The sequence below is a fragment of the Rattus norvegicus genome, chromosome 3, assembly GCF_036323735.1.
Source record: "Rattus norvegicus strain BN/NHsdMcwi chromosome 3, GRCr8, whole genome shotgun sequence".
NCBI classification, from domain to species: domain Eukaryota; kingdom Metazoa; phylum Chordata; class Mammalia; order Rodentia; family Muridae; genus Rattus; species Rattus norvegicus.
Window position 1 is genome coordinate 31,785,585 of NC_086021.1, and position 15,312 is coordinate 31,800,896.

Consider the following 15,312-nt stretch of genomic DNA (forward strand, 5'->3'; position numbering starts at 1 on the left):
ACACGAGGGTCGCAGCATTAGGAAGGTTGAGAACACTGCTCTAAAGTGAGCTTTTCTCTGGCAGCCAGAGGATCAGTCAGCTCTTCTTTGCCCCATAATCATCTGCGGTACTGAAGGTCCTGAATGCCCATCACATCCAGGAAGACTCAACCAAAACAAACCAAAACAAACCAAAACAAACCAAAACAAACCAAAAACCCAAAACGAAAAATGTCGTAGCCCTTCCAACCAGATTCTAAAAGCTCATTGGTTAAGAGCACCGGCTGCTCTTCCAGAGGTCCTGAGTTCAATTCCCAGCAACCACATGGTGGCTCACAGCCATCTGTAATGGGATGTGATGCCCTCTTCTGGTGTGTCTGAAGACAGCCACCGTGTACTCATATATGGTAAATAAGTAAATCTAAAAAAATAAAATAAAATAAGGTGGGATAGAGGAGGACACCCAGTTTGGCCCCAGGCCTCCACGTGCATGGTTGCACATGTAACTATACTGTATACACACAAAGCCCTGTGGCAGGACATCAAACAGGCCACATGTCCAAAGGACCCCAGCCACCCCTTCAGTGACTGGTGACAGAGGATATCTGCCCCCTGACATCGGGACCTGGCAGTTGGGGCCTGGCAGTGGCCCGGTGTAAGCTGAATCTGGCTGATCCCACAGCAGTGACCGTGCGTGTTTTCCCAGTCAGCATGCCCACCAGAGAACTCGCTCCTAGGAGAAGACTCGAGTGCAGAGAGAAGCCTGCAAAAACCCGCACGTGGAATGCTATCTATGCAGGCTCCAGGTCCTCGATAAGAGAGCGGCCACTTCCTCAGGTGACTTAGTAGCTATTTAAAATGCTAAATATGCAAACACTTGTAACCTGGAAAATAACTGTAAAGTTGAGAAATAAAAGCCACCAACTATATTACATAAAATTCATGATTATGTATACATAAAATAAAACTTTGTATAATTTCACAGGCATCGGATAAAATAAAATGCTAGGTAAAATAAACCTTTCAAAAAAACTTAAACTACGATTCAAATCAGAACATAGAGCTGTCAATGTCCATATTCTTTAATGAGATAGAAGGGGTCAGGGGAGGCCAGATTCCTTCTAAAAACAAATGGATAAGACCCAGAGGGACGGAGAACCAGAAGGGAACAAGGACCCAGAGGGAAAAGGAACTCAAGGGGAGACTGGACCTAAAGAACAGGGACCAGAAGGGCAGGGACCCAGTGGGATCAGGGACCCAGGGGAGCAGGAACCCAGGAGCACAGGACATCCAAAGGGACAGAGACATAGAGAAAGCAGGGATTTGTGGGAACAGAAACCCAGGGGATACAGAAATCAGGGAAACGGGCAACCCTGCAGAAGAATACCCATAGCCCAGAGTCCTGATTTAACTGAGTCAGGACCTTCAAAGACTTCAAGCTTCAGGAAGTAATGCCAAACCCTCCTGGAACTAACAGTGATGTCCCTATCGAAGACCTAGGTGCCAAAGGGGGACTCAAAGGGACATCTTAAGACTGAAAACCAAAACCCCAAGAGTTTTTCACATGGCAGGGACTCTCTACCTGAGGAGCAAGGCTTTCATCTAACTTCCTGGTGGAAACAAATCTATTGAATTGACTGTGCTTACTCCAAGTGCTTGGCCTTGAGGTGTGAATTAGGAGAACATCCTCTACCCGACACACCCAAGGCCCCCTATTCTACCCTCAGCTCTGCACAAAGATAATCACATAAATCAAAATAAGGTGCCAAAAACCAAAACCAAACAACTAAACAACCACAACAGCAGCAGCAGCAGCAGCAACAGCAGCAGCTGCCAGTGGAGAGTCCTACCACAAAGGAAGATAGCAGTTATATTAAAGTACCGGAGATGCTCAGCTAGTCAGGGCTTGCCTTGAGAACACAGAGACTAAGTCAGGTAAGGTACCCAGAACCCATATAAAAATGGGTGCATCAGGGTTGGGGATTTAGTTCAGTGGTAGAGCGCTTGCCTAGCAAGTGCAAGGCCCTGGGTTCAGTCCCCAGCTCCGAAAAAAAAATGGGTGCATGGATTGGAGTGACGGATCAGCATCCAAGTTCAACTCCCAGCACCCACGTGGTGGGTCACAACCACCTGTAACTCCAGTCCCAGGGGACCTGATGCCCTCTTCCAGGCGTGCATGTGATGCATAGACATGTATGTAGACGAAACACCCATACATAGAAATAGAAAAATAGACAATCTAAAAAAATCATTTTAAGTGGATGCAGTGGCATGTAGCTCTAATCCCAGAGCTGAGGAGGGAGAGACAAAAGAATTCCTGGAGTTTGCTGGCCAGTCAACCTGGCCTAACCAGCAAGCCCCAGGTCTTAACAAGAGATTCTGTCTCAAATTATACCCATATATCTGTTTATCATCTGTATCATCTATCTATCTATCTATCTATCTATCTATCTATCTATCTATCTATCTATCTATTTATCTATCTGTCTGTCTATCTATCTATGTATATATTTATGTATATATCTATATGTATCCATATATCTATGTGTCTATGTATCTATGTATCTATGTATCTATATATCTATATATTATATCTAATCATCTATATACCTATATATCTATCTATATAACTATAGTAATATTTCTATAGATAGATATCTATATAGAGATAGAGGGATAGATGGATAGATAGATTATGGATGGATGGATGATAGACAGACAGACAGATAGACAGACAGATAGATGGACAGACAGATAGATGGACAGACAGATAGATGGACAGACAGATAGATGGACAGACAGACAGATAGCCAAACCAATACATAGTGTACGATACAGGATGACTGAAGAATAGCACTCTAGACTCACCTCTGAATTAATATGCATGTGCAGCACACACACACACCACACACACACACACACACACACACACACTAAATAAATAAATAAGTGAAAATAAAATGGGACAATTTAAATATGCTTATGCATAAAAAAGACAAGCCGAATTTAAAAAATAGCTATATGAGGGGCTAGCCTCAAGGGAAGAATTTGGTCTGTGCAATCATGAAGACCAGGGCTTGGGTTCCAGCAGTCACGGAACAAATTACACAAATCAGAAATGCATGTAACTCCAGCTCCCAGGGAGCCAATGCCTTCTTCTGTCCTTGGCACGCCCCTGCACACACATGTGCATATACTCATACTCACACACAAACATACATGCATACATTAATAACTAATTAAAATATGCACTATGATGTTGACGACTCCCACGTCTTGTGATGAGGACAGCTGCCATCTGTTGCTGCTAAGGAGGGTCTTTGTGGAGCTTGATGCATTCTCCTTGTGCTGAACTGGGACTCGCTCTGGTCTGAGGGTCTTTAACCCCAGGCCACACATCCTGCAGCCACAGTGTGCCTCCATGCCATGAAGGGCACCTGTGAGTGTGAGATCATGACTGAGCCCTTCCATGACATCAACCATGTTCACTGTTTTCTGATTGGCCACAGCATTCTGCCTGCTTCCATGGGCGAGCAGATGCCTCGCCCCCTAACTGTGGCATTTCTTACTGAGGAGCTTAAATGAGCAGTAGCCTGTATTAGCATCTCATTTAGTTGCGATTTGCATTCCTCTGATAAGTATCATCTTCATAAACAAATTGAAACTTTTTTTTTTTTTTACAAATATGAGGGTGTTTTTAGAGGTCTAAATTATTCGCAGCCTTTTCACAGATACATAGGAATCGATTTTGTGCGATGTTTGCTCAAACCCATGCCTTCTTGGTGTTGTTCAGTGCTGCCTTTGGAACTCAGTCCCTGTGCATCTTAGACAAGTGCTCGACCACCAGCCTACACCTCCAGCCCAGACTCGCGCCTCTGCTGACCTGTTGGGAGACTTTGCTGTTATTATTACATTGTGTTGCACGGTTCCATATTCAGGTCCTCAATTCTAGGTGATTTCTCTGAGACCACACTGGCACCAGAGACCCACCTTTGCCCACCAACACCAACCTTAAAGCACGCCCAAAAGCACTGAAATGTACCCTAACTCCTGGGATCCATGTATGGACCCCCTACTCAGGCTACTCTCAAAGAGGCTGCCCTGAGATTAAAAAACCCCAGGCAAAATTCCACCTTCTTCCAGCCAACTCCCCTTGAAACAGCCAACAGCCCCAAACTGTACCCCACACCCTAGGCTCCGTATTCCGGTCCACACCTCCAACTGCTTTGCTGGAGTCCCTGCTTCCACCTAGGAACCCAGATAGAACCACGCCCTCTGCCTGCCAACTAGTCTTAAAGCACACCCAACAGCCCTAAACTGCCCACCATAGCCGGGGCTTAATATTCAACTCTGGCTGCTGTTCCCCGAGGCCACACTGGCACTAGGAACCCCAGGTAAGAAACCGTCATTTGCCCACCCACTCTCCTTAAAGCACATCCATATTTGGGCTCAGGTCTCTGAAATTTTCCCAGAGACCACATTGACACAAGAGAACCCAGGTAAGACTGCCCTCTGCCCACCAACTCCCCTTAAACTACACCCAACAGCCTCAAACTGCACTCCATGTCCCGGGCTCCAAACTCTGGCCGACAATTCTGGCTGTTCTCCCAGAGGCCACACTGGCACTAGGATCCCTAGTTAAGACCCAGTCCCCTGCCTGCCAACTCCCCTTAAAGCATAACTAATGGCCCTAAACTGCTCACGATCCCGGGACCCCATATTCTGTCTCACTACTTCAGCTGCTTCCCCTGAGGTCACCCTAGCACTCGGAACCCCATGTGGGAAACCGTCTTATGCCCACCAACTCCACTTTTTTGTTGCTGCTGTCTGCTTGTTTGTTTGATATAAGGGCTTGTGAATCTCAGTCTGGCTTTTAGCCTGAGATGGCTGTGAACTTCTGATCTTCCTATGTCCGTCTCCCGAATGCTTGGATAACAGGGGTGCACCACCATGCCCAGTGCCCACTCTGAGAATCAAATCTAGCCTGTGCACACTAGTCGAGCGCTCTACAAACTGAGGCATGTCCTCAATCCTGGTTAGTTTTCTATTTTATTTTTAATGGGGTGTTGTGGGTAGGGTAACAGGCCTTCTGCTAAATATTTCTTGCCTGATGTCTGGATCTGTAACAAGCTTCCAGGGAACAACTGGGCTGGAACTCCCTAAGACTTGTGAGGACCCTGGCTTTTCTAAGCAGACCACGTCTATCTTCTGTCAGACATAGAGACCCATTCTAGGTGACAGATGGGACAGATCGCTAGCTGCTGCTGTCTTTGAAGCCGGACAAAGAAACCACAGGCAAAGAAGCCAGGGTGCCCAAGAAGCTAGAGGAGGTAGGAGGTCAGGCTCTCTCAGGCATCAGGAGAAAAGGACATCAGTGTGTTGACTTTCTACAGGTCTTATTATCTTTGGAACTGTGACCAATGGGACAGTTGTTTTAAGCCACTGAATGTGTGCCCGTATCACAAGCAAAGGGATAAACCTGATTGTGTAGAGTTATTTTCCTATCCTTATTTTCCTCCCTCTGTGTCTGATAAGCAGATGGTCTACTTTGAATACCCAACTTTCTCTTCCTCCTGCTCAGACCTCCTTGAGTCCTAGGGAGAATCTAGCCCTAGTCTGTGAGGAATACCTTTCCTCGTTTCTACCCGCCTCAGCTCCGACAGCTAGAATTGTGGTTTTCACATGTGCCCGGGGGGAGGCAGGCCCCTCTGCATTTTCCCCTCTGGCACCTCAAGCACACATCTCACCAACTCTGGGCACAGTGCTCACCACATCTGCTAGTCAGGGGAAATGCTGGCTCACAGAAGCTCTTACACAGAAAGCAGAAGGGCTCGTGCATGCTTCCAGCCTCTTAGGAGTGTTTTTTTTTTCTAGCACCAAGGAAACTTTTTAATGACCATGTAAATTGCTGTGAGCGAGCCATGAAGGGGACATGGAATGGGGACAAGTCACTTACGATAGCAGCAGAGCTGGAGGTCAGAGGTAAATGACCCAAGGGGATAGTTAAGGCATTGGCTGTTTATACATGGACTTTCCAACCCTTTCTGACTGTCTTAGACAACTCTGCTGGATGATTCAGATATGGTGAATTATTCAAAAATAATACACACACACACACACACACACACACACACACACACACACACACACACACTGGAGACACCCGTCTGTCAGAAAACACGCAGCTTTTGTAAATTCAATTTTTTCTTTGTGGTGAGAATATAGGTATGTGAAGAGAGCCAGGTCAGAGGTCATGGGCTGTGTGGAATGTGGGCAATGAGCAGAGCCGGGCGGGGTGGCACACTCCTTCCTTGGCTGAAGAAAGATAGAAGACTCCTGTTGCTGGTATGCTAGAGTTTGGGAGGGGCACTCTCTTTGTGGGGAGCTAGATGAGGCGCACCTTCATTTCAGAAACCTTGTAGCTGTAGTTGTACCCTTTCCATGACTTCCAATTGACACCGTTTGCATAGCTCTTATGGAGACCCCTAAGGTAGAGGCCATTCAGGTTGGAAGTGTGACAATCAGAGTACCACCAGGCTCCATGGTAACGCACGGCACAGTTGGAGGATCCCTGGTCGTTGTCTTGGTCTTTGGTGGAGAAAAGCATGTTGTTTTGGGAAGTCAGGGAGTCACCTGTCCAGAAAGAACATGCATCAAACAGATGCTAGACTTGGTGGCTGTTGGCATCTCTCTCCCTAGCCACACTCTCTGCTCCCTTGGGAGCCCGCTGAACAGTAGCACCAGGACTGGCTCTCTGTCTCCTGCTGCCTGTGTCCCTCTAAGACTTCTCTTGACCTGGCTGTCTCTCAGTAGGCACCAAAGAATGGCCCCATACCTCCAGGCCTCCAGGATTCATCCTTTTCTACTTCCCAACTGGGCATAAGGTCACAAGGAGCTCACAATGGCCTTGGGTTCCCTACCCACCGATCACGATCGAAGCCTTCCTTCCCTGCTCTGTTTGTTTTTTTCTAAAAGTCCAAGGTAATATGGTGCAAAGTGGGTGCGTACGCTTCGGAGCTGTCACCAAGAAAGCTCCTGAGGATGGGACCTGCCTCACTTAGCTCTGAGTTCAGCAGTTAAATAGGCGTGGCCATGCCCCAAGGCTCCCCGGCTCAAACTGGGAATCTCTCCAATCCCCTGTCTCCAGGTATGCACGCTATAGAGTGCATTCTGTGAGATACACCTCCCAAACCACAAGTCCTTCTGGGAAATGAGGGTTGCTGTGGTTCGGAGATTTAACGTCCCCTAAAAGTGTTGTAAGATGAAGGCTTGTTGACCTTGTTGGCCTTGTTTGGGGGTCAGGAGACTGGATTGGGAGAGCTGAGACCTCAGTGGGTTAGTAACCGATAGATTCCTAGTAGCCCGTCAGGAGATGGTGACAATGGGGAGGCAGGGCCTGTTTAGGAGAAGAGGAACACTAAGACATGCCTTTGAAGGGTGTTCCCTTCAGCCCCTTTCTCCGGTTCCTATTGGCCCTAGAACAAGTGGCTTCCACCATGACCTCACCTTGGGTCCAAGTGACTAAGGATGAAAGCATGGGCCAAAATTAGTCTTCCTTCCTTCTGAGTTTACTTCCTTCAGTTTTCTGTCACAGAGTTGGAAGGCTGGCTAATTTGGGGGCCCAAATATGTTCTTTCTTTGTGGGAACAGGGCTTTAGCACCCAGGGAGAGATGACTATCTCCTTCTGACTTCATCAGAGATAGTAGTCAGTGGTCCTCAATCTCTATGCAATGGAGCTGGGCCCTTGGGAGTGCTAACAGACTACATCCCATGGCCTAAAGATGCAGATATTAGTATTTTGCTGATGTAGAACCTAGGTTCATGGCTCAAGGCCACCAGGGGGAGATGAAAAGCAGGCTCTTCTACTCCCAGAGTAGTTCAGAAGTCCCCACTTCACAGCCTGCCCCGCAACCCCCAAGCTCACCAGCACCACCACCGAGGAAGTTCCCCAGAATGAGCTTGTATTTCTCGGCCTCTCCCTGGATCTGGAAGGAGCTGTACTTGGCAAAGTCATGGTTGCCGTCGAAGTCTGCAAGATCCACCCGCAGCTCATTGGTTCCTTCAGGGAGTGGAGGAGGGTGGTTAAGGCTCAGCCTTTGAGGTGGAAGTCAGATATCGTACTGATCTCTATGAATGCTACTTGAACTGGGCAGCCCTAGGGAATTCACCTGGGTAGGTGCCAACATCTTTTGTTTACAGAAGTACCTCAGGGATGCCGTGTGTTTTAGGTTCCTCTGTCTGTTCTAAAAGCGGCCCCCAGAAACCCACCAGCAGCATTCCCTGGCATGACCCAGCATGCTTTAGTCTATGATTCTCCCAGAGGGCTGTACTCTAATGCAGTAGCCTGAACCTGGATGTGCAAGGTTTTAGCTTTTTTTTTTTTTTTAACTGTATGCACAGAAGCAGACACAATAAGGTATCCTGGTAGTGGGTAAGAGACAAAAGGCTATGTGATTTTCAGTGAAACATCAGACAGGCCATGAGCTAGTGTTTTGTACCACAGGAGAAGGGACTTTGGGAGCTTGTTCTCTCTGTGACTTGTAGAGGCAAGGAGACTTTTGTAGGACCCAGAGGCAAGTGTTCTGAATGGATTAACAGCTAGAGATGAGAAATGATGTCCCCAAGAGATCTGCTGGATTGTGAGGTGTCATATCCCACAGTTAGAGGAGTTCCTTATTCCCTGTGGAAGACCATGGCTGGGATCTTATGCCATGGGATGACTTTGCTGAACATTGTATACTCTAACTACCTGGGACTCCTCTACCTCATGGCCCAGGTCTCAGGGTCCCTAGGTTACCACTCCGGCCGGCATTGCCTACCCTGGGTGGTTAAAGCATGGATGTTATCGTTCCCCAGCCAGAACTCCCCCAGCTGGCTGCCGAAGCCTTGTTTGTATGAGGTCCAGTCCCGAAAGAAGTCCACCGTGCCGTCGATCCTTCTCTGAAAGACCTGGGACGGTGAGGTATACACAGACGTCAACACAGGGAACCCAGCCTCAAAGCAGATCGGGAATCCATAATCCTCAGAACACTGGGAACCTAGTGCCGTAGATAGGCCATGGCAGTCCCCATACACCAAGCGGCAGCTACAAGAGTAAGTCACACGTCCCAAGCCACACAGGAGGAAGAAAAGTGTGCTGGCTTCACACAGGCCTCCCCTTCCATGTGTGCTGTCTTGCACAGGTCACCTGCCAGCATTTCTGATTCTCTGTCTTCAGAGAGTGAAGGGCTCCCTCTGAGGTACAAAGGGACAGAACCCTACACAGCTCATTTCCTATTAGCCATGGAACTTGGGTTCTGAGAGTTCAGTGACCTGGGGCTAACCGAACACTCACGGTCCAGCCTCCACCATCTGTGTCCATATCACACAGCACGGTCAGGGGCCTGCAGTCTGGCAGGTAGATGGTATACCAGCCAGTGAGAAAGTAGCCCCGGGTGAGCAACTCCTTGCAGGTCCGAGGTCCTGTGGATAGAAGCAGAAAATGAAGGTAGGACCGGAGCCCAGATATGCTCAGAGAAGGTGAGGAACAAACACAAATTCACACAGCAGGGGCCTAGAAATGGAGGCAGGGACAGAGAACATCTGTATGGGGACAGGGAAGGCAATGTGCTCACCTGTAGCACATGACTGGGAGGGCCCGGTGTCTCCTGCATGGGGAGAGAAGACACTCTGGTCACAGATGTGAGGTCATCAGCTACATCCCTACTGGCCCCTATAGCCCCTTAAATACATGAGCTGAATAATTCCAGGACTCGCCTAGGCCCTCCTCCTCTTGGAGTACACATTCCAGCTACCTGGCTTTTCCTCTGCAGCTGTGGTAGCCCCTCCTGGCTCCCAGCATGCTTTGCTCCAAGTGCACTTAGACTATGCTCTGCCAGACTGTCTACCCAGGAGGCCTTGTGGGTGAGGGATGTCCTTGGCATTCAAACCCAGGCAGCTCTCCCTTGATTATAAAGAAAACATGAGATTGTGTCTTAAAGCTTCATAATTTTTTTTAAAAAAAAATAAGCACCAATTAGAAAAGAATTCAAATCAGTTTTGCTCATCACTCAGACAGACCACTAACAGGTTCTAGAATAGGAGCCCTCAGGATTTGAATATCCTGGCTCCTGACACCTACTCTACTCACTGCCCAGACACTAGGACCTCAGTCTAAGGCCCCTTTCCCTAGGCATATCTAGGTATGACAGACATTTCTCTACACAGAGCTTTGCACACCTCCCAAGACACAGTACAGAGGCTCACCTTTTTCTCCACGCACTCCCTTCTCTCCTCGGTCTCCTAAGGGAAGAGAACACAATACTGGTGCCCAAAGCATCTGGTCAATCAGGAGACCCACCAAAAGGGGCTAGCCACACAAGGCAGGCACTGGTTAGGGTCAACTGAGGAACTGGAAACCAGGGGCAGGGGGCAGGCAACCCATGCGGCCATCAGGGAAGAGACACTGGGACCTGGGTTGGGCAGTCCCTCCCCATCTCTCTCCAATCCCTGTGTTTTTATACGCAGATTGGGGTACCAAATTTAGCATCCCTCAACAGTCTGCCAAGTTGTTACCTTTGGGTCCAGTTGGCCCCGCCTTTCCAGGGTGTCCAGGAAGGCCACTCTCTCCTGTAAAACCAGACATACTTTTTGAGCAACGCATCCATCATTATCCCCCAGAAGGTCTTTGTCTCAGCAGCAAACTCCTGACCCTGTCATGCTGGCCACAGTGACCTTTGGGACCACAGCCAGGCTCACTGAGGAGGGTGCCGAGGGTAGGGTGTAGCCTACCCTATGACTGGGGAGGATGCAGTGGGGAGGGAGGTGTATCCTAACCCATGGCTGTGCACTGAGGCACTCAGTCACTAAGCTTTTGTTTGCTCCTTGTCCAAGCTGAGTGGACCAGGCCTAGGCCACAGAGACTGTACTGCGGAAGATGTCTTTAGAGATGCTGTTCTACTAGGTCTCTATAAGGAGAGGGCAAGCTTCTCCCACGGTGTCCATGAAGAAAGGTATGACTGTATCATGCTCACAGACCCAGTGCTGGCTGGTTTTTATGTCAACTTGACACAGGCTAGAGTCATTTGGGAAGAGAGGACACAGACTGAGAATGCCCCCAGCACATTGGCCTGTGGGCAAGCATGTGGGGCATTTTCTTGATTAGTGGTTGATATCGGTAGGCCCAGGTCATTGTGGATGGTGCCATCCCTGGGTTGGTGGTCCTGGGAGCCAGGAAGACAGGCTGAGCCAACTTTGAGGAGCACACCAGTGAACAGAATTTCTTCACGGCCTCAGTATCGTCTGCTGCCTCCAGGTTCCTACCTGGAGTTCCTGCCCTACCTTCCCTGAATGACTAACTACAAGCTGGGAGTTCCTCCCAAGTTGCTTTTGGTCATAGTGTTCTATTACAGCAATGGAAACCCTCACTGAGACGTCTCTGGCTTGATGGAAGCTGTGAGGCGGTCATAAGGTCCTTCTTGCAGGTTCTGATCTCAGGGCCACACTTGCCCCAGCACAACACTGGTCTTTGCATTTCTGCAGGAGCTTGTAGGCTGCAAACTTCCACTGTCAGGTGTGCCCAAAGATGCCACGGAGATAACCATCCTCTACAGATGGACCGCTTCTGCAGGCCTAATGACAATACAGTGCCCCAGGCACACTAGTTCTCACTTTGAGTCAAGTTAGCAATGCATGCCAGTAGCAATTTAGATATAGGGAAGTGAGATCCAAAGCAAGAGGTAAACAGCCCTCCCCATTGCTAGCTATCTTATCCTGGCCATGGGATAACCTCTTCTTCCAAGTCCCTCATCAGGGCTCTGGGGACAGATATCTCTTCACTTACTGGGATGACAGAGGTGAACAGACAAGTGGGACTCAGTCTGGGGCCACCCACATTGGCTTCAAGCCTGGCATCTTCTCGTAGAGGTGTCCAGGTTTGTCCTGTCCCCACCAGATCCACACCAGGCTCTACCTGGAGTACCCAAGCAAGGGGCTCTCCTGCTGAACCCCAGGGCACATCTGACTTAGAAAACAGGTACCAACCACCACTGTCCCCCAGTTGAAGAGAACAGTGTGCTTGAGGTCTCCACAAGTGGGAATGCTGTGGTTCAGGGTTCCAGTGACTGTACCCTGCAGCAGATCCCAGATGGAGGCTGCCCCACTCTTCGCTGGAGGAAGGGGCTAGTCCCTTTCAGCCGCTGTACTATCGTGTGAGGCAGGTGAAGAAGAAAGCCACGGTCTGGCTTTCAGGTGCGGCTGTGAATGTGTCTGTTGCCTAGATGTCTTACGGTGGCCAAGTGGAGCAAACATTGGTAAGGGACCAGGGGGCAGGGCTGCAAAGGGGCGGGGCTGCAAAGGGGCGGGGCTGCAAAGGGGCGGGGCTGCAAAGCCCTCTTGGAGCACCTAAGATGTTCCAGAGAAGCCCTCCTGTGTCTTTTTAGACTAGTTGGAGCTAGTTTTTGTCACTGGCCATTCTGTCAAGGTACCCGGTGTAAGACCACCCAGAGTTAGGGAGGGCCCGAGGTGGGCATCCACTGTTCGAAGATCTCCCGCCATTTCTGAAAACCTCCCATCATTACTGAAGACCTCCCTGCCCTTTCTATGACCCCTCCACCATTGCTGTCCCCTTCCATATACCCCCTTCCCTCCGCACACACCTCTATCTCCTTTGGCACCAGCCTCTCCCTTGGGCCCCAGGGCTCCAGGCAAGCCAGGGCAGCCTTGAAGGATGGTGAGTTTGTTGGAGCCCTCCAGATCCAGGACCTTCACCTCTGCAGAACAGCACAAGCATCAGTTGGTATTAGCATTATATGACGCCTGCCCTGAGGGCAACTGCCAGCTCAGCCATGTCTGACAGAGGGCTGAGGACAGAATCGCCAGCCTCCTCTGAAGAGGTGGGGCAGAAGTCAGGTCTTCCTTTGCTGGAGATGAGGTCCACCATTGTCCTGGGAAGCTGGGCAGACGGGAGGGGGATGCAGCATAGATCTATGTCTGGTGTCCGGGGACTGCGTGAGAATGAGCCCTTCGGTTACCAGAGCTGATCACCCAAGCCCCCTGTGTCTGTCTCCTCTGCCCCAAGTGGTTGTAGGTACTAGAGAGATGGCTCAGAGGTTTGCAAAGGACCCAGGTGTGATTCTCAGCACCCACGTGGTACCTCACACCTGTCTGTAACTCCAGGTCTAGAGGAAATGGTGCGTTCTTCTGGATTCTGCAGACACCAGGCATACACCCGGTGCACAGACATACATATAGGCAAAACAGCCACACACACTCAAAACTATGTTTTCAGGGCTGTAGCAAGGACTCAGTTTGAGAATGAAAACTAAAGTTTTGCCATCATTCTAGAATTTAGAGAGAGCTTTGGAAATGGTCACAGAAGAACAGTAGTCAATCTTGCTAGGAAATTGAGTTAATGTAACTTTTTCCCCTTCCAACACTTGAGGGTTGGTCATGCAATGACTAAAAGAGGTCTTCTAGGGGAGGGGACATGCATGCCCCAAGGCGCAGCTGGAACCAAACAGAACTTGCTACAGTTTGTAAAGTATTGTTAATGTGCTGACTTGCAAAGTGCATACCTTGGCAGAACTCTGGAGATATCAAAACAGGTCAGGGCTCATCTCAAAGACCAGAGAACTGACTTTGGATGCTTCTTGCCGGGTTTTGTTTTGTTTGCTTGTTGTTTGTTTGCTTTAGATTATAATTACAACATCTTTCCTCTCTCCAAGTCCTCCCAAATCCCCTTCCCATGATCAAATTCATGGCCTCATTTTTCACAAATTATTATCGTATATGCATACACATATATGTATATTTATATGATATATATGTGTATATATACATATGTACATATAATATATTTATATACATATAAATTCCCAAACAACCCATTGAGTCTATATAATGTTACTGGTGTGTGTGTCCCCAGAGCCGACATCAATTAGTAGGAAGTACGACCCCTCCTGCTCCCAGCATTCCTTAGTTGCCTGGAGTTCTTTGTGTAGGGTTGAGGCCTCGTAGGCTTTTCCCTGTCCAGTCTCCCTGCTGGGCTCCTTCCCTGTGGTGGGCTGTGCCTTGCTGTCTGAGTCCCTTCTCTAACCATGCCACCACTCGAGACAGCCATCCTGTGCTTAGGAGCAATATCCCCAGGGAGGACAGAGCTGCCCAGGAACATTCTCCAACCCCAAATCTTTCTCTATGTGTACCAGCAGACTCCGGGGTGCATCTGTACCAAAGTTACCAAGGGCTTGTGGCAGCCACAGATTAGAGGACCCTAGTATCGCTCTCCAACATCCCTAAGAAGATGGATACACCGGCGTCATCGTCATCTGTAAAGTTTCTGAGGTCAGTCTGAAGGCCTCGGGGTTGGCAGCCACAGATCCACAGAGTCTCCACCTGACCTGGTGCTGGTCACTCAGAGTCTGTCCTTAGAGGGTGACACTGAGCTGACAGGAGCTTCTCAGGTGAGGTGGGCACAGGAACACTAGATGGGTGTTGAGTGGGCAGTTACCTGCTCTCAGGGACTGAGTGTGTCTCACCTGGGCAGGTGTCAGCAGCATGGAGGGTCAGCTCAGTGACACACAGGCTCAAGACGAATAGTGCAGCAGATCCCAGGACCATGGCAACTGCTCAGCTCGCAGCCCCTCAATAGCTTTGCAGGGGTACCCTGCTCTTATAAGGCAGGAACCCTAGATCCCCATCTTGGGCTCCAATCCCCAGGAGACAGTCACTTCCTGGAGGCCTCTGGTTGCACAAGAGAACCTAAAATAGTCCCAAGGGCATGTCTGTTCTTCCAGTGAGGCCTTTTGAGGTTCACTTCCCCTGCAGAGGCATCTGAGCCCAGTCAAGGGTCCCCTCTATTTCTAAAAGACCTGCCTTGCTGGTGGCCTGAGCCCAACATAGTCCCGCAGTCCCTTCCCAGTTTCCATCATCCTCTAAATCATGTCATGTGGTCAGGTAAGATTCTGGAGAACAGACTTCAGGACAGTCAGGAATGAGCTGCTCAGTGGGGATTTGATATGGAAAGGGAAGTCTTGACATCCCAAGTGCTTTGTTGTCACCGGCTAACATGGTGGAAGACCTTACTGGCATTTATAGAACTGAAGTCCCATAGCCTGCAAGGTCAGACACTGAACCCCAGTCTGTATGAGATCCAGCCAGTCAGGCTCTTCGTCACACCCGCAGGTGAGACAAGTCTTACCCCCCAGCCCTCATCCTCCACCTTCAAGCTAAATTCTGCCCTTTGAGTCCTGTACCCTGCATGCTCAGCCTAAGCTGGCAGCAGTCACTCAACTGAAAGGTGTGCACATCTGATGTCATCAGAGTGTGACAGTGGTGGGTGGTGGGGACAGAGTGCA

General features: G+C 49.3%; 1 protein-coding gene across 1 annotated transcript; it reads right to left on the minus strand.

The window, feature by feature from the left end:
* Window positions 1–6,165: 6,165 nt before the first annotated feature.
* On the minus strand, window positions 6,166–14,604 carry Fcnb (ficolin B). The gene is made up of 9 exons (NM_053634.2): window positions 14,494–14,604; window positions 12,616–12,729; window positions 10,535–10,588; window positions 10,226–10,261; window positions 9,595–9,627; window positions 9,315–9,442; window positions 8,800–8,929; window positions 7,905–8,039; window positions 6,166–6,612 (listed from the first exon to the last, which is right to left on the minus strand). The coding sequence occupies exons 1-9, from the start codon at window positions 14,573–14,575 to the stop codon at window positions 6,365–6,367; spliced, it is 960 nt and encodes a 319-aa protein (NP_446086.1). The 5' UTR covers window positions 14,576–14,604; the 3' UTR covers window positions 6,166–6,364.
* Between the last annotated feature and the right edge of the window lie 708 nt (window positions 14,605–15,312).

Excerpts from the sequence above, each read along its gene's own strand:
- Fcnb (NM_053634.2), bottom strand. The coding sequence starts at position 14,575 with ATGGTCCTGGGATCTGCTGCACTATTCGTCTTGAGCCTGTGTGTCACT. Across the intron at positions 9,628-10,225 it reads GGGAGTGCGTGGAGAAAAAG|GAGACACCGGGCCCTCCCAG; the intron begins GTGAGCCTCTGT and ends CTCCCCATGCAG. Across the intron at positions 9,443-9,594 it reads CTCCCAGTCATGTGCTACAG|GACCTCGGACCTGCAAGGAG; the intron begins GTGAGCACATTG and ends TTCTATCCACAG.